The 20,157-nt window shown below is 42.0% G+C and overlaps 1 protein-coding gene and 1 long non-coding RNA gene across 13 annotated transcripts in view; one reads left to right on the top strand and one right to left on the bottom strand.

The window, feature by feature from the left end:
• ccny (cyclin Y) overlaps positions 1–20,157 on the top strand; it is a 51,905-nt gene that overhangs the window by 4,389 nt on the left and 27,359 nt on the right. The window contains exon 1 of one of the 12 annotated variants that reach the window (XM_053412461.1): positions 10,249–10,973. The exons of 6 other annotated variants lie outside the window; for them this stretch is intronic. In XM_053412461.1, the coding sequence (XP_053268436.1) occupies positions 10,820–10,973 (154 nt within the window). In that variant the 5' untranslated portion in view covers positions 10,249–10,819. Of the gene's footprint in view, positions 1–10,248; positions 10,974–11,225; positions 11,334–20,157 lie in introns of those variants that run through there. 5 more of the 12 variants (XM_053412462.1, XM_053412463.1, XM_053412464.1 and 2 more) reach the window with 5 other exon arrangements.
• Positions 1,707–4,104, bottom strand: LOC128425713 (uncharacterized). The gene is made up of 2 exons (XR_008333169.1): positions 3,658–4,104; positions 1,707–3,032 (listed from the first exon to the last, which is right to left on the bottom strand). It is a non-coding gene; the product is annotated as an uncharacterized LOC128425713 (long non-coding RNA).

The raw sequence follows: 20,157 nt of genomic DNA on the forward strand, positions 1-20,157 counted from the left end.
GTTGTGCGGCTCCAGACAGATTTAAATTGGGGGAAGAGGGGACGAAATGGCTTTTTCAATAGTTACATTTTGTGTCTTGATCAAACCATGGTGTTACACTGACCTCTGGTGCCTTAATATTGGCACTACAGGTGTAATTCAATATTAAGTCACTAGAGAGCAGTGTTGGACCATTAACTACAGACATGGTGTTTTCATTTTGTTTATCAAATTTATAAGCCTCACCACGGTCACACAGATTGATGAAAAGTTTAAATTTTGATAACTTTAGATCTTCATCTTGTTTTGTACACATGCATCAAATTTGTACGTTGATTTGATGAAGGCCCTACGAGAAGTGAGTCAAACTGTAAGACATAGAAAAACAAGACATTTGCTGTTGCCACCAGGGGACGCTGTGATTTTAAGTCACGATTTCTGTACCGATGTCTTGAGGTCGCGACTCTTGTCTTATGTGTATAGTTTGGACTCGATTGGACAAAATATGGCCAAGATACAGGAGCCTGTGTTTTGATGGCGTTTAATCAAACTTTGAGGCCACACCACGGTCAGACGGTTTTGCTAAAACTTAATCCTTCAATAACTTTAGATCTCCATTTTGTTGTGATGACGATCGTCTAAATTGTAAGTTGATTTGATGAAAGCTGTAGGAGGAGTACTTAAAAGAAAAAATATCGAATATGACCAAAATGGCCACTAAAGTCAAACTGGCGGGCTTCCTGTTGCGTTATTCATAATGCACTGATGGACTTTTTTGTGCATCTAGTCATGATACACAATAGTCTTTGTTTTTTTTGATGATCGGTGAATGCTAAATGAGGGGCTTTTCCGTAGGTGGCGCTATTGAGCGGTTTTGACACACCCGTTCCCAAATACTTCAGAATACGTAAACTTGCGCACATTTCTAATTTACTGTACACTTTAGAAACTTTTTGAGCACGTTAAAGCCCTCAAAAAGCCAATTCACTGAGCGAAGAAAAATAATAATAACTAGGGCTACGTTGTAGCACTAACGGGCCCGAGCACAGGCAATTTCTATTCTGTTGCGGTCGGTGAAGAGAGAACGTTCAATGACCAAGCGCTCGTCTCTGCGTTGCATGCGTTTGTGCACTGCGGCAAGGATTATTGCCTCACTTCCTGTAGCCAGCAGGAGGCTCTATGAACTAGAGGTAAGTAACCTTGAAACCATACAACCAAACCTATTGCTTTAACTATCACCATATACTTACATGCCTCAAGGCTTTTTAATATAAAATTGTTATAAAAGTTAGTTTATTTAACACGTCTAATGAACACATTGAAGCAAGTTAACTGCAGAGTCGTATGTTTGGCTGTGACTTTGTTTTATTTTAATAAGTTAATATCAATACGCTACATGTGTAAGTTGCATGTGATAATAACTATGTTTCACCATTATTCTGATACAGGCTGATATATCCAGCATTACTATTTTCACATCGTTAATTTAGTCTGTCATGGAGTTGTAGAGTCAATTAGACAGTATAGATAAGATTATAATGTCCACACATCAGTGTTGTAAACACTTCTCCAGTTAATTATATAATTATGTTTTCACACTGAGGGAAGTGGAGAGACTTGATGTGGACTGTTATCAACAGCTCTGTGGGAGATCATCACCTTGAATATTACAGATGAGGTAGAAAGACATTTTATCTATTGGTACAATGTTGTATTTCTTTCTCACGTTTTATCAAAAGCGATTTAAAGTATGTGCATTTAACCATTAGTATACAAACCCAGACCCCAGTACATCGGTTCTATCTGAAATATGTGGTGCTTCATACACAACACAAAACATTCATAACAGTGCGCTTCTGCTCCTCATTAATGCAGCTCCTGATGTCCTCAGCAGCAACATGGTGGAGATTTGCAGCTTCATGCTGGTCAACTGGAAGACAACTGATTAAGATTAAAAGATTAAGATTAAGATCCATTTATTCGTCCCAAACACATGCACAGACATGCAAAGGCACACTCATGCAGGTAGGGAAATTTAATCTCTGCTTTTTACCCATCTGGTGCAGGACACACAGAGCAGTGAGCGACCATGTACGGCGCTCACGGAGCAGATGTTGGGGGAGTGAGGTGCCTTGCTCAGGGGCACTAGAGAGGGTAGGGAGACTCTTGGATTTTTGGACAGATCAATCCAGGTTTGTCTTTTGTTGTCTCTCCGTGGAGTCGAACCGGAGACGAACCAGAGACCTTCTCTGCCCATAGTCCAAGTTTCTGCCCTCTACACATCACTCCATACGTTGCTCCCTTAACTACAGATGGCCTGCGAATGTCATGGAGTTTTACAGTGAATTAGACAGTTTAGATATGATTTTAATCTCCACACATCAGTTTTGTAAACAGTTCTCAAATTAATTATATAATTATGTTTTCACACTGAGAGAAGTGGAGAGACTTGATGTGGACTGTTATCAATAGTTCTGTGGGAGATTATCACCTTGAATATTACAGATGAGGTAGAAAGACATTTTATCTATTTTTACAATGTTGTATTTCTTTCAGTACTTTTATCAAAAGCGACTTAAAATATGTGCATTTAACCATTAGGATACAAACCCAGACCAAAGTACAACGGTTCTATCTGAAATCTGTTGTGCTTCATACACAACTCAAAACATTCTTTAACAGTGCGTTTCTTCTCTTCATAGATGAGGAACTGCAGCACCTGACGTCGTCAGCAGCAACATGGTGGTCAACACGTGGACGACTGCATCATCATCAGAAGCTACACAACACTTCTAAATTCCTCCCTTAAATAAAGATGGCCTGCAACTGTTTGGTGGTGGCAGTCATTGCTAAGTGGCATGGATAAGAATGCATTTCTATCTTCATTATGGTTGGTTAAAATAATAAAAACTTATAACAACAATGTGTATCTTTTGCTTTCTGATTTGATACACTTTAGATAAGAACCCAGTGTTTAATATTTCTGCTTTGCCATAAGAGACAAAACATGGTCAATTGGTCATCACAGCTGTGTCCTTCAGGCTCGTCCGTCCCTAATAAAATGAGAGGAAACATAAAAATAATCAGATCATAATCATTTCATCTTAGGAAATAGGTAGTGTACATCATTTTCAAATTCTCTATGAACACTGTCTGTTCTAGTAAAGTTACAAGGCTATAATGTATTTATATTTAACAAAATAATTCAGGGAAGTCTGCCTGAGATTAACGATGTAAACACTAGTAGACACGGTTATTTTTCACTGTAACACGTGACAGGACATCAACACCGTGACTCTGAATAAAGAGCCTTAGGATACGTAGTGCTCCTTTGCACAGCTGCTCTTACAATGTGTAGCAAGTGCTAAATCTCCATTAGTATAATAGTAATGAAAATCACCCTTCACATAATTGAACATATATTTTCCATGTGAACCGCTTTAACACAGTTCAATTCCGGAGCAAAATATAACTTATACAGTATTTATTAGAGCTAGTATTAGTAAACAGATCAAACAAATAGCAGTACAACACATCACACGTGCACCAGCATGCAGTCTCACTGTCGCTATGGAATTGTTCTTAGAGTGTGTGCCGCGCACTGTACTCTGCACAGTCAGTCCACAGTGTCTCTTTTGCTTATCATCACAGTCAGTCAGAAGTGTCCGTTTCACTTACGTAGCAGTTGAGAGATGCTTTGTTGGAGCTAGCAGGAGCTAGCTAATAGCCAGTGCTGATGTTGAGAAAGGCAGCGGCAGAGTTCACACAGGAAGAAACACGAGGGGAGAGGGGAAAAGAGCGTGGAGACACTCTAACCTGCTGAGCGAAGAACGTCCACAGTAACTCCGACGCCGTCCTCTCATCCAGATTCGCCAACCGTTCTCCGGTTCCCCGTGACCCACAGCTCCGCAGCTTGTCACGCTGTAACTTTTTTCAAAGTCTTATGATGCGTTCACTTGCAGCTGTGTTCAATTGAGTTTCGTTTTTCATGTCGAGATGATGACCTCAGCTGCCAAGCAGTTAATCATCATGATGAAAAGTCACAGCAATCTTATGCCTACACTATCAATATCTTGAGACCCATTTCACACAGTTTGAAATGGTTTCGCAAAGTGGCTGAATAAAAATAACTCCAGGTGTGAGTTGACCAAAACAATGCGGTCTAATGATGCGTTCATGGTAACTCCGTTAAAATGAATGCCGTGTTGTAATGTTATTCATCAAACTTTAAGGGCACGCCACGGTCAGACGGTGTGGCGAAAAGTTGTTTTTTTGATAACTTTACATCTTCATGTTGTCTTGAGGAGACTCATGTAATTTGTAAGTTGACCTGATGAAGGCCCTACGACAAGTAAATCAAAGTGTAAGACGTATAAAGAAAAACATTTCCTGTTGCCACCAGGGGACGCTGTGATTTTAAGTCACGATTTATGTACCGATGTCTTCAGGTCGCGACTCTTGTCTTATGTGTATAGTTTGGACTCGATTGGACAAAATATGTCCAAGATACAGGAGCCCGTGTTTTGATGGCGTTTAATCAAACTTTGAGGCCACACCACGGTCAGACGGTTTTGCTAAAACTTAATCCTTCAATAACTTTAGATCTCCATTTTGTTGTGATGACGATCGTTTAAATTGTAAGTTGATTTGATGAAAGCTGTAGGAGGAGTACTTAAAAGAAAAAATATCGAATATGACCAAAATGGCCACTAAAGTCAAACTGGCGGGCTTCCTGTTGCGTTATTCATAATGCACTGATGGACTTTTTTGTGCATCTAGTCACGATACACAATAGTCTTTGTTTTTTTTGAGGATCGGTGAATGCTAAATGAGGGGCTTTTCCGTAGGTGGCGCTATTGAGCGGTTTTGAAACACCCGTTCCCAAATACTTCAGAATACGTAAACTTGCGCACATTTCTAATTTACTGTACACTTTAGAAACTTTTTGAGCATGTTAAAGTCCTCAAAAAGCCAATTCACTGAGCGAAGAAAAATAATAATAATAATAATCTTTTCAATTTCAATAGGTCCTCTCACCGATTTCGGTGCTCGGGCCCTAATAATAATCTTTTCAATTTCAATAGGTCCTCTCACCGATTTCGGTGCTCGGGCCCTAAAAATAATAATAAAAATCCTTACAGATTCAATAGGGCCTCTCACCATTCGGTGCTCGGGCCCTAATAATAATAACTAGGGCTACGTTGTAGCACTTGCGGGCCCGAGCACCCGCACGTTGAAGCCTGTTGCGGTCGGTGGAGAGAGCGATCGATGACCAAGCGCACATCATCGATCGAGCATGCACTTCTCCACGTTGCATGCGTTTTGCGCTCTGCGGCAGTAGGTTTGCCAGTAGGTGGCGCCATCACTATTATTACGCCCAGACATATATATCTGTTCATGTAGGCGCTCTGATGTAGCGTGAGCAATTTTGTGTCAATTGGACAATGTTAACACAACTTAATTTTCACACTGATCAGTAGGTGGCGCTATGACCCTGAACTAATATTTATATGTGGAGCTGTTCAGATCAGTATTGTGATCATAGGTCAGTAGTTTGGAGCCGGTTGGATAATGCAGAGTGGATTAACAAAGTACTTCCTGTTTCCTGGTGAATCAGTAGGTGGCGCTATGACACTGAGGAAATATTGACACATAGAGCTGTTCAGGCTTGTACTCTTATCATGTGACAGAAGTTTGGTAGTGATAGGACAATGCACAGTGGAATTATGAAAACATCGTGTCCTTTGGCGAAGGATGATCCTTCGCCAAACATCAATGTTTACATGGTTTGAGGAAACGTCACAATTCTGACCATGATCTAATGAATTGACTGATCTGATTTGAGCTGTATATTGTAAATCAGCCAGGAGCAGTTCATCAAAGTATAAAACATGTCACTTCCTGTAGCCACCAGGGGGCGCTGTAATTTCAAGTCATAATTTCTGTGTAGATGTCATCAGGATGGCACCCTTGTCTTACATGTCTAGTTTGGACTCGATTGGACAATGTATGTCCGAGATACAGAACCTCGTGTTTTGATGGCGTTTAATCAAACTCAAGACGCCACGCCACGGTCACACGGTGTGACGAAAGGTCAATCTCTTAATCACTTTTTATCTCCATCTTGTTGTGATGGCACTGATCTTAATTTGAAGTTAATCTGATGAAAGCCCTGGGACAAGTGCATCAAGTAAAAATGTGGAATATGGAAAAAAAATGGCCACTTAATCCAAAATGGCGGCCTCCCTGTTTGGTCAAGGATACCTATCCAAGATATTTTTTTGTTTGTTATGAAACGACACATGTCCCGATAGATTTGTATAAATGTCGGCCATCGTAGTGCCGGGGTTGCCCTATAGGGGGCGCTGGTCAGTTTTTTTGCCACGCCCATTTCTTAAACCCATATGAATATCTTCAGGGGGGGGCTGTTGTTACACACATGTAGTTTGAGAGAGATAGAATCATGAACACTGAAGTTACAGCAATTTCGTGTTTCACGGCGAGTTGATGAACTTTAATGCCACGCCATTCATATGGCGTTTGACGAAAAGTCACGGTAATCTTATGTCTTCATTGTCAATGTCTTGGGACCCATTTGATACAGTTTGACATGGTTGAGGTCAGTGGATGAGGAGAAATTCATCCAAGTGTAAGACAAGCAAAAAACAAGACATTTCCTGTTGCCACCAGGGGGCGCTGCGGTTTTAAGTCATCATTTATGCATAGATGTCATCAGGCGGGGACTATTGTCTTACATGTCTAGTTTGGACTTGATTGGAACATGTATGTCCGAGATACAGATGCCCGTGTTTTGATGGCGTGTAACCAATTTTTAACGCCATGCCACGGTCACACGGTGTGATAAAAAAAAAATCCCTCAATCATTTTTTATCTCCATCTTGTTGTGATGACACTCATCTGAATTTGAAGTTGATCTGATGAAAGCCCTGGGACAAGTACGTAAAAGTAAAAATGTGGGATATTGCCAAAATGGCCACTAAAAGCAAAATGGCGGACTTCCTGTTGCGTTTTTCATAATGCTCCATGAGACTTTTTTTCATGACTGGTCACGATACACCTATATCCAGATTTTGATGAAAATCCGTTATGTGGAAACCTAGGGGCTGGTTCCAGGGGGCGCTGTAGAGCCATTTTGCCACGCCCAATTCCAATTACTCCAGAATACTAAAATATCCGCAGACCTTGAATTTCCTGCAAAGTTTCATAACTTTTTGAGCATGTCTAGACCCTGAAAAAGCCCCCCAAAGGGAAATAATAATAATAATAATAATAATAATAATAATAATAATAATAAAAATCCTTACAGATTCAATAGGGCCTCTCACCATTCGGTGCTCGGGCCCTAATAATAATAATAAAAATCCTTACAGATTCAATAGGGCCTCTCACCATTCGGTGCTCGGGCCCTAATAATAAAAATCCTTACAGATTCAATAGGGCCTCTCACCATTCGGTGCTCGGGCCCTAATAATCATTACAATTTCAACAGGGCCTCCCACTGTCAGTGCTCGGGCCCTAAATATTATTGATATGACTGTTAGATGAGAGCATGAAGAGGGACGTACAAGGAAATCAAATTAAATAACAGTGACAATCATATAATAAGAGATAAAGTAAAAATATTAAATCAAATAAAATGAGCGAAAACGTTAGCAGAATTAATCTGAAATTCAGGGTCTCCACATAGCTCGTCTTGACCTCAAAATGCAATGTGTTGAAAATCTGGTTTTGCAGATGCCTTCTGTTACATGCAGTACAGCAGTAGTACCAGCAGGCTGCGCTACAGCACCACACCTGATCCTGTAGTGCAACAACCTGTGCAATCATATAGAGCGCACATCTCCTCTCATGCATCCTCCAGCCTGCAGCTTCATCAGCTGTTGGTCTGAGGCCTCAGTGTGGGTGTATTGTGTGGCACGTCAGGGGAACATCTGAGTGGATTAGGCGGCTCCTCAGGTCTGCACTCTGTTTGCCTTGACCTCTCATAATCCTGTTTAATGCTGCGGAGAGATTTAGACTGAGAGCAGCCATTTTACTGGGACACAGGCAGAGCAAAGCCCCTGATGGATTTGTCAGGCATCAGTCAAGATCATGTAATTAGTTCCACACAAACACACACACGCGAGCGCACGCACACCCACACCCACACACTGACACACACACACACACACACACACACACACACACACACACACACACACACACACTGCTACAGCACATAGCATCAGTGATAACCCATCTATCAGAGTAAGAATCAAACTACATATATTCTTAGTTTTTTGTTTTGTATAGTAACTGTAGATAAAGATGAATAGATTCTTGATGGGCCTCATGAACCCTTTTTGAATCCTGGAGAGTTTTTCTTCTATTCCATTGAAAACCGTTTTTCTTTTCTTCTTGATTTATTATTCCCCCTGACACACAGTTACAACTGCCTATTTATTTCCAGAGTTGTAAACACCCACTTGAACCGGAACCTGTTCCATCACGGACAGAGCGCTGTAGGTCTGGAAGATGCGTTCAAGTGCTGTGGGAAATATTACATTGGGGGAATTCTGATATTTCGTTTTTGCAATTTTGACTTCTGCGAGTAATTCCGATATTTGTGTTGCACATTGTATCAACACATTATACATTTCTGTAAGCAGAATGGACATATCATACTGAGAGGAGACATGGCACAGCTTTTAGTTCTTTGTGCCAAAAAACAATATTCTGCTTGAACACTACCTTTTTTCTTTAATCTGTAAAAATTCAATCAACAGCAAGCAAATGTTACAATAAAAGATTATTCATTCAGTAGCTTTTTTAATCTCAGGAAATAAACAGTCCTTGCAGGTAAGAGACTCATTGTTTGGTGAAACCAATGGGTGCACACAAGTCAGACTCTTCTTTGCTTTATGGATCATCTCTGTCCGCTGGAGCGAACTGATAATGTGTGAGTTAACTAACCAGACAATCAGTTTAAACAGACAGGGACAGACTGTATTTACCATTAACTCCAATCGGACAACTGCAAATCATGTGCTACATCTCTTTAGTTTATCTTTATTTATTACATCAAGAAGTCCCTAAATGTGTATTTCCCCCATTTAGAAAATTTAAATGATGTTCCAGATTACATGATAACATGCATGCTGTCCCACATTATCTATCATATCTGATTAAGTGGAACACCCAAAAAATGTTTGAAACAAAAAACAAACAAACAAACTACTCAGTGTATTTTTTTTCTTGAATGCATCACAAACATAATTTTATATTATTTAGAAACATTGCCTTGTTTGTGAAATATTTCAATCCTTGACATGAGAGAATCATGTCATTGACCTTGCCATTTTATTCCATGACCCTTTCTGTGACATTACCCACAAGCAGTCATGAGATTTCAGTCACATGATAACTTTAGAAAAGTTATGTTAACTAGATTTTGTTGGAACAGGAAACAAACAGACTGAAGCTTAGGTGTCCCACATTACCCAATGTTCAAGATTACCTGAATCCACCCAATGTTGTGTTTTTCTTTCAGTATGGTAAAGTGTGTATAAGAAAGAAGGAAATGCAGGAATAGAGACTCAGTAGCAGATGGTAAAAATGAAGTAGATACAATATGTGTTATACCTCCTCACTGTGCTTATACAATGCATAAGCAATATATTGATATGTATGGTGGACTTTTGTTACATCGCTTTAAGATATCAAATCCATAATCTTGGTGTATATATTGTATATTGTAAAGAATTTGGTAAAACTGCACAATTACGAAACTTTTATTTTTCTATTGCAAATAACCCCAATCCATGATCATGATCTAGGATCACAATCAATGATCAGAATTCTCGGTCATAATCCACAATTACGATTAACAACCATCAATCATGACCCACAATCCCGTCCCCCAAGCCATGTTCTCGATGCAAAATCACAATCTACAATCACCAGCCTCAACCACGATCCACAATCATGATCCAAAATCGTAATCTAAAATCACGATCCCAATCATGATCCGATATAACGATCCACTATCACAATCCGAAATAATGGCCCAAAATCTTCTGAATTCTGAAATTCCAAAATAAGGATCCCCAATCTGGATCCAAACCATGATCCACAATCCAAGAATCCTCCACGGAGCATAAATAAAGGTACATCTTATCTTATGTTATCCATCCTTAGTTGATTTGAGTTTTTATTCGAGCTTTAGTTGGTAAAATCAAGTGCTATTTTTTTTTAATGCAAAACCATTTCTCAACTTTTGGTGAAAGTCCGACGTTACGTGTGGGCCCTGAACGCAGCAGGGCAGCGGATGTAGCAGCAGTCTTTTCCAGCAGAACCCAGCCATGTAGCTGAGGAGAAGGTTTCTGCTGCTGACTCTGAAACAGCATATCCTCTCATCCTCCCGTGTCTCTGTGAGCTCGCCGTACAGCCAGCATGTGTCTGTGAGGAGGAACCGGAGCCGAGCATCGGAGCTACACGGCGGGGGAGTCGACACACAGACCGACGCCTGATACCTGCCCTCGCTGGAGATTTGGAAGGGGACGCTCGGGTGGGCTCCTCCACTTATTAGCCGAAGCCTGACGTTGTATCTCCCCGGTTGTTTTTTTAGAATAATGACTCCATCTTGGAGCACGGAGCTGGGCAGGTAACGCTCGCGGACACCGGGCACGGGGGGACAGCAGCTCGTCGTCCGCAGCAGCTCCGTGTGTTACCGTGTTACCGCCCCGTTTTTTACGCTCTCGATAGCGGCGCTAGCGGCGCAGCCACCCCGGGGGCTTGAAGACAACACTGCCGGCTGAGGAGGAGCACAGCCGCCGCCGCCATGGGGAACACCACCTCCTGCTGCGTGTCGTCCAGCCCCAAACACCGGAGGAACAACCACTCCAGGCTGGAGTCGTACCGGCCGGAGCCCGAGCTGAGCCGAGAGGACACGGGCTGCAACCTCCAGCACATCAGCGACCGGGAGAACAACGATGGTAGGAGCCGGAGCATTAAACTCACATCCCTATTATCACTATCATCATCATCATTGTTATTGGCTGTGTGAGATCCCTCTGCAGATTGAAGCTGCAGCATCAACACATGCAACATCTGTGCAGAAGGACCCACCCATCCATGATTATTACACCAACCCAAACCACCGTGATGCTGTTTGCTTCCGCTTTTTATGATGCATGTTGCAGATCAGCTGGTTTCGAGGCTATCGAAAGTGCAGGGGTTCCCTAATCTAGCTCCCCTGCCTTTTACTGCAGCTCTGATCGGAGGGAGGAAGGTGTGGACCAGTATCAGATTCAGTGTCACCTTCCTCCGAGCGGACGATAACAACAAGCGTCCAGGTCGGTGCTGCCCTGAGCCCAAACCGAGGAATTGTGTGATCTACTTTGGTGTAAAAAGAAGGGAATCTCTTCTAAGATAAGATTGGATAAGATAGTCCTTTATCAGACCTAAGTTAGGGGATTCACAGTGTTGAAGCAGAATAAAGGGAAACGTGAAGGAATGGTCTGATCACCCAAAGCACGTCACATTACAGCTTTGCATCTATGTGCAACTTTCTTCATAGTACATCACTCACACGCTGGTGGCAGCTGTCAGGGGCAATTTTTGGGTTCAGTCTCCTCCCCAAGGCATGCGACATGGGGAATACCAGCATCGACCGGCTGACCTGGTTAGTGGACGACCCGCTCGACCTCCCGCAGCCTTGCACAAGATTATTTTCTCGAATTAACCGTTTTTTTGTTAAGATACAGCCATATCTTCTTTAGTTGGTGTAATCAATCTTAATCAAATCTCTGCTCGTGGCCGAAATACGTCAGGCACATGATTCGTTGGTGCCCGTCTCTCTGTGATAGGATTAAACTCGTGTGTAACAACATGTTCATTTCTGGCAGGTGGATTTGTGGCCTTTGGACAGAACCAGGCTTCGGGCCAAAAGCTCTGTAATCAAAGACGTCCTGTGAACAAACAAATGTTTAAATTCAGGATAGGAAGGGACCATAAAAGATCGGATGTATAATGTTAACAAAATATCAACAGTGGTGCACATATGATGTTGGAGTTGCACATATAGAAAATGATTATTGCACAGTTGAATTTGTTGCAAACCTTAATGAGATAGATATAGGGTGCATGCAGTCTGTAGGGAGCCGTGCTGGTTGTACAGTGTGACAGCAGCAGGAAGGCAGGACCTGTGATACCTCTCCTCCTGCAAACTACTCCAAAGAAGATGGTTGATGCCGCAGCAGAGCCATAAAAGATCTTCAGGAGCGCCCCCTGTACTCCAGGGACCTCAGTCTCCTCAGTAGATGCAGTCTGCTCTGGCCCTGCTTGACATGATCAGTCCAGTCCAGTTTATTATTCAGGTGAACCCCCAGGTACTTATAGGAGGTCACTTACCCTATGTCCGCTCCCTGGATGTTCCCCGGTGTCGAAACCTCACACTGGCTGGGTCAAATCCACCACCACTCTAGGACGTTGCCATTATTTTGTCGTCCAGAAGAAGAAGTTTGAATAAGGCTGACTCAACTCGATGGCTTGACCTTAAGATTGCGTCACCTTCGCTGTGTGCTGGTGTGTGTGAAAGGTTGGGCCAGCTTATTGAAGGGTGAGTGTAAGTTTGGGTTCCAGTGGGAGGTGATGTGATAATGATGGGGGGTGTTTATGACAGGGTGTCCAGTGTCTACTCACTTCCCTCGAAAGATCGAAATGGGAAATGACCGGCAACACATTGTAACCCTCACTCATGCTAACACCCTCACGGCGTGACATTTGCGTTACACTCTTGGATCAGAACGTTTGTATTTGCCCCTGCGAAAAAAACGAGCAATTCATTTATGAAAGCTCATTAGATGCAATCAAAAGTGTTTCACAATAGATGCTGTGATGTGTTGTGCATCATTGACCAGGAAAAAAAATCCAAAATTCCAGTGATTAGTGAGGAAATGGGAAGTAGAGGAAGACGGGAGATAATCATCCCAGCATGCCACCACTAACAGGAAATTACCAGCAGCTTGAGAAAATGTGCAGCTATTGAGAACATGACACATGACAGGAACTAGTCCCGATGCTAGTTGCTGGGGCTAACCCAATTCAAGCCCCGGCACGTCCCCCGGCTTGGCATCACATCGTCTCAGAGCTCTAAATGAGTCAGGATCATGGCTTTCGCCGCACAGTGCAGAGCACAAGTGGATCACAAATAGCTCCAACAGCCCCTCGCAGGGGCGCCACGATGTCGGCCAAAAACAGGTCAAAATGCCATTTGGACTTATGTCTGTCTCCCTTTTCTCTGGCGTGGCAGCTTTCCTCCCACAGCTATATTGCTCAGTGTAAATGATGTGCTCCGAAAAGGGCCAGTCAACCTCGCTGTACTCCTCCCTCTGAGGATTGGGCTCCCTGGAGTGAGTAATCAGGAAAGCCCCCCAGGGTATGAGCAGCCACTTCTTAATTGATGGAGGAGGCATTGAATGAGCTCAATGTGGGTTGGCCAGTGTGCTGCTTAAGGACGAGCTGGACATCTCGCAGCCATTTTCTGACATCAGGTATCCCAGATCCTCCTTGCTCCTGCTCCTCTTGGGGTATGAGGTGCACTGTATGATCCCTCCCTGCATGTTTAGGGGCCACAACAGGCTGGTCTCCAAGTTAGAATTGCCAGGGACACTTCCTCAGGGAGGTGTCCAGAAAGAATCCTACCGAGGCCTCTGAGCCACCTTAACAAGCTCCTCTCGATGTGAAGAAGCAGCAGTGATCCCAGACACCTTACAAAACTTAGGGAAACTTAGGTTTGGTTTCTTGTATCCACAATTTGATTCTCAATCAATTCTGTCAGTAAAATTCACTGTATAGCTGCTTTCAGACATGTACTGATCTCTGGATAATCTACTAGGATGATGTCCAGAGATTCATCGCTAGGAAGTGGGTGAATTGATGAGGTTTCTAACACGAATGTGAGACTGTAAAACAATTCCATTTCCAGATCGGTTTGAAGCTGCTCATGCCAGAGGGATGCAGTGCTTATTGCAGGTTTAAAATGAACTATAAATCATATCGGGAAGAAAGAATGTTAACTGTATATTATATTTTAAAGTTTTGTGAATGTATGGCCTGTTACTGTACATCACATTAAGACTGATTGTTTTGCCGTCTTGTGAATGGGCGAGAGTTCAAAAACACCAACAAATCCAAACACATAGCTTTGGATTGTGTCTTTTACAACGAATGTAACAATGGAAGGAAAGGGAGAGCAAGAACAGGTTTCAAGCTGGTTTTTTAGTGTTTACCCCACGTAGCTGTTTACGCAAGTCTTAAGGTGTTGACCCTTTGACCCTGTCCCTGGACGCCGAACGGCATTCCACAGCCATATCCTGCGGAGTAGCACGGCTCGGTCCAAGCAAACAAGTTACGCAGTGTGAAGGTCATCACACCCGAGCCTGGCCATAGTAAAGAGCTGGTGAAAACTCAAGTACAGTGTGAACAGTAAATAAGGAGCTTTGATACGTTTCTTGTATTTGGTTCTTTTAGAGATAGTCACCGTGGTGTGGCCATGTAGCTTGTGTGTGTATATATTTGATTTGGTTCAACCTGAACCCACTGCATTGTCTTATTTACATTATGGTGCATGAATGCTGGCGCTTGTCTCGTGCGTTTACATGTGGACACGTTGACCATGTGATCATAAAGCCTCGAGAACTGCTGACAGTGATGATGACATATGTGCACACAAAACATATGTACACACACAAAACCACACACACACAGCTTTCCTCTGAGTAAGAGACTGTCTTTCAAGCGGCGCCGTTCACAAATCTAGAGCGTAATCTGATTTGCCGGAGCAATTCCTTGCTCTCTGTACATTTCCCTTGTGTACCTATGCATCACTCGGTGATAGAGGCTGGAGATTCATGAGATTCTGACAGCTCATTTGTCTTTGTTTATGCCTGTTTGTGTTCGGCCTGTCATGTTATGTGGGTTTCACTAGACAGCATGTATGAGCAGGCCAATACAGGAGCACGGGTCTCTCCGGCACACCAAGGTGAAGCCCATCACTCGCTCCAGACTGCGATAAAGACATGTCAACCGGCTGAGAGGTAGTTAAGTTTTATGGTTGCTATCACAAAGGTTTAGTAATTGATTGCAGAGAGGAGGAAATGATTGGTGAAATACTTGCGCTCTCTCCGGTGGTTTGTGTGGTCATTGAGCAGATGCCACGGTCAAGATGCTTTCCAGTCTAAATGTATTCAATATAAATGATGCATATGTAGTTACATAAAACAAAGTCTCTAAACGGGGGCTTTTGAGGTAGTGGAAGTTGTCTGCAGGGATGTGGGTATAAAGGATTTTTAGCATTATGGCTTCTCACTGGAGCTGTCAGGATATTTGATTTGTGGTTTTGTCATATTTTAATCTCTTTATTAATCTCTCTTAATTATGCTCAACAAAACAATTTTCCCATTACTGTTTTAAATTACCATTATAATTAGTAGTGACATTGAATTAAATTAAATTAGCATCTTTCTCATACAACACTTGGGACTCAACATGAGCACACACACACACACACACCCACACGCAGTCTGACTGCGCTGCTTGTGTGTCTGTCCCCAGCTGATACAGCAATGCAGCAGGGGAAATCATAGACAGAGCGTGTGAGGTTCTAAGTCTGCTTGATTTTCATTTGTAGAAACGATTTTCGACTTGTAACTCGAGGCAGATGGACCGTCAACGGGAGAGAGTGAGAGCGCTGCGAGCCACTCACAGATGTTTCTCTGTTTCTCAGTCTAACACTCACAAAGACAGAAAGAGAATTTTGTGTGATCATGTGTTTTGTTGGCATAGCTTTGGCGAGAGGGCTAATGGGAGGTGGTGGGATGTATCGGTTGCATTTCTTCAAAAATATAATGTTTTTCTGTCTTTTCATGGATTATCGACGTGAGCTCAAACATGATCTCACTAACTCATGTTTTAAATAATTAGATATCTGTCAATCGCGGGCCACTCACACTTCTCACAACTCAGAATGTCTCCTTACACCTTTTCTAAAACATTTCAAACAGCTCTGCATGTGCTTGATTCGATCACATGTATATAATGAAAGAAAGATGTGGGGAAATAATTTCGACAGTTCTTGATCATCAACACATTTTCACGGCAGCAGTTTACCAAATCTTTGTCATTTTTTATCTGAGTTTCGACTCAAGGTTAATAGTGTTATCGGATCTAATTTGGAGAATAAAAGGCTGCCTGAAATCCTATCTGGCAGTAGAGGACATAGAGGATGTTTAAAATAATAGAAGAGTAAGATTAGAGGACAAGATCATCAGCGATTACTGTACGTTTTAACATTTACATGTACAGTATCTGATGTTACTCAATAAATTAGGTTCAGTGGCGCTGCAGCTCTCAGAAGAAAGAGGGACATTTTCTTTGCCATTCCCTCATGGTCGAAACAGCAGAGCTATTTTTAGCCTAATTTGATCAGAGAACGATCGGAGACCATTTTTGCACAACGGCTCTAAGTAAAGGTGAAGTCTCACAAACAGGAGGAAAGGGAAAGGGACATGGAAGACAGCACAGATGGCTCCCTTACTCTGTCTGGGTTTTACTTAACGTAGACATCTGTAAATGAGCAGTGGCTCCAGGCCCAGCATTTGTCTCAGTCTCATCAGTGTTAAAGTTAGTTATTTCTGGTGCACACAGACAGACACACACATACACACAAACCCACATATTGATGAGTCTTGCTCGAAGGCTAATTGAAATCTGGACATGGATTATTCATGCCTGGTTGATGAGCCTGGGGAGTCTCTGAACTAGGAATTCCAGACGAGTTGACCTAGATGTCGGGTGTATGATACTATAATGTTTTGAATGTTGATGAGGTGAAAAATACTCATTACTCAGTCTGGAGTCTTTATGTCCTAGATTTAGATTTGTACATTGAAATTCACATTTAACTAATTTATTTTCCCTTTCCCATGCATCCCAGCCAAGTTTAATTTTGAAAATGGCACGAAATACAAATAACTATTATTAAATCCTACTTTCTAGAGCCATAATCCAACAACACACTTTAAGCAGATACACTATGATAACATGAATAATGTAAAATATCTGATCTTTGAAAAACATGAATAACGATGTGTTAATCCTGTTAAATTATGCAAAAGACGACTTTCTTTTCTTCATCATCTAAATGAATATATTCACATGTGCAGTTGTTATAGTCTTAAAGGGAAATCCTTTTGTGTTAAGTCTGAATGTAGATTACAATTTGTATATAAAGCTTTAAATACAACATTCTGCCAAACAGTGGTGGGTACCTTTGCAATATTCTTGCACATTCTCCACATACGGTACTTTTTTTATTGAACTCAGCCAGAAGGGGCAGCTCCTCAGATCACTTCAGAAAACCCCAGACTGCAATTTAATGAGCTGGGCAGCCAATTACACATCTTTTGTGTCAGCAGATAATTTGGCCTTTTCGTGTTGTAGGCACTGGCTCGGAGTCAGATGAAGACCATGTCCTCAGAACATGTTCCGCCAGGATCTCACCCACAATGTCAAGTTCTGTATTTACCATAATTGTGACACTTCGAGTGTTCATCAATTTTATTGAATAAATTCTATTCAACTACATTGTTAACAAGTTGTATTACTTTGTACTTTGATGAGGATTTTACATCATACATTTACATAAAACAAGCTTTTTGAAATACAACACGCCAAAGATGAAACTAACCATTTTGGCTTCTGACCACTTACAAACAACAGTGTGTGGTTGAGGAGCCCTGCATAAAAGATGCAGCAGAACAAAGTTTGGCCGTGAGTCTCAAGTCTTGTATTGAATTACCTTGGACAGGTTCAGGTAAAGCGAATAAACAAATAGCCTGCTGCATATTGCATGACACATCATGGAATGAAATGCACTTCACTCCAATCACCGAAAAGATCAAATCTGTATAGACATCAACCCTTAGAATTCAGTTTTTATGGATACACCAGTCTGTACTTTGCTGATGGGTATTGGTCAGTGGTGACTCATCGTTTCCTCGCTTTCATGAAATTCAGGGTTTCCCTTCTCCGTTACATTCATTCAGTCATGGCAGGCTGCTGACTCATCGAAAACATTTTGAACTTATGGAAAAAGAGCACATCATTATGGTAACAAGAATCAGCAGATGAACAAAGGTCCCCGGAGAGAAAAAGTCAGATTAGTTAATTGCACTTAGAGAGCACAGAGACAAGACATATACTAGACTTCAGAGGAAAATAATTAAATTCTTTGCACATGATGGAGATCTGATCCAAAATTGAATAGGTTCTTTCCTGGGCTTTGCGTAATCCCTCCACAAAGTTCAACCGTGCAGATTGTTTCTGTACTTTTTTGTGACAAATAAACAGAAGCGGGTGAGATCATATCCTCCTTGGCAGAGGTAAAAAAGACTGTGGTACGCGTCTTTGGTTTATAATTTTTTTTAAAGACGATTTGACAGATGCATTAAGCATACCCATGGAAAACAACTATACCAATTCCACATAAAATAAATGTTTGACTGCTTTTAAAGTCGCTTTCTGCTAATAACCATGGCATCCATATTGATTTGTACCACAGATAAAACGTTTTGCTGAGTCTTAGATGTTTCTCAGACTCCAACTGCAGTTGAATAACAGTCCGTGTAGCTGCATCTCGTTCATTGGGTTATCTGTGCATGTGTATGAAATCCGTGGATAGTGCGTTAAAAAAAAAAAGGAAAGTTGTTGTCACTCTGCTTTTTTCAGAAATATCAGACTTGCAAACATCTGGCAGCTGACCTGAATAACCACAGTACATAATTGAATAATACTGCTTGAGAAGCAGCAGTGTAAGTGCCTTTGTCAAATACAAAATGCCAGTAGATGCTAGGGCTGGGTATTGCCTACAACCTCACGATACGATACGTATCACGATACAGAGGCCACGATACGATACTATCACGATACACGTTGCTTTTGAATAATGACCATGTCCTGCACAGAATTGACTACAACAGTTGTTCTTTATTATTCCATATAACAGCAAAGGCGAAGTCTTAGGGATCGCACCACTCAAAATACTTAAAATTCGGGCCATTAAAAGTAAAATAAAATAATTATCATTCTAATCCCAATAAAAAAAAAAAGGCAATGCCATGGATCTGTCGCTCACGCATCTCCTCCCAAGATCCCCGGATACGGTGTTTTTAATTTCCCTCGTAAGTGCCGAGTCTGTTGCTTGAACATGAGCGCAGTTGCACATCTGGGCATGCAGCGTGGCTATAATGTTCTTCGGACATTACGAGTGCTGCAGCTTTTAGCGGCTTCAGGGCTTTAGCCTCATCTTCAGCACAGGCCAGGTCCGCTTCAGTTAAGGTCCACAGCTCCTTGGTATTCTTCCACACCTCAGTGGAGAATAAGTAAGAAACAGTGGGCGTCTCGAGCGCACGTTGAGCGGCCAAATTCAGACTGCGAGCAAAGCATTTCACGTGCAATAACTCCGCCAGTTTTTCCGGTGTTTCTTCCTTGCTTGTTTTCAGTTGAGACGTGTGCTGTTTTTGCCTATGCTGCCCCCTTTGGCATTATTGTGCACTGCACCATAGGTGAAGTTTCGTTTTCAAGACGGCCGTCAAAGCATTTGATGCCGTATCGATACAGTAGCATCTGCATCGATGCGTGCATCGGCATGACGACGTCACGATACATCGCCATATCGATTTTTTTAGCACAGCCCTAGTAGATGCTAAGAAATTGAATTATTACTGTCAATTCTACAACCTACAACCCTCTACGTTAAGAATAAGAGACAAACTGGAAGCTCGCTCTCAGCTCCCAACCCATTATATTTGTAATAATACGGCTCGACTCAGCCTACGCTTGGGAAGATGGAGCTGCCAACCACAAATTACCTGCTTGCAAGTTCTCACAGTGGCCCTGTCTCTGGAGAAATTCACATTGTAATGGACTTCTGCCATCCTGATTAAGAGATGGGAGGAAGCCTCTGGATCACTGATCGAGAATAGTCATTAAAATAAAAGAGTTGTCTCTGTGTGGAAGACATGTCGAGATCCATTCACTTTCAGTAATTGAGGTGTAACGCCATCCAAACGTCTTATAGCCAGTTTCTGCTGTAAAATCTCAGCTCATGTGAAACTG

This window comes from Pleuronectes platessa, chromosome 20 (assembly GCF_947347685.1).
Source record: "Pleuronectes platessa chromosome 20, fPlePla1.1, whole genome shotgun sequence".
Taxonomy (NCBI): Eukaryota; Metazoa; Chordata; class Actinopteri; order Pleuronectiformes; family Pleuronectidae; genus Pleuronectes; species Pleuronectes platessa.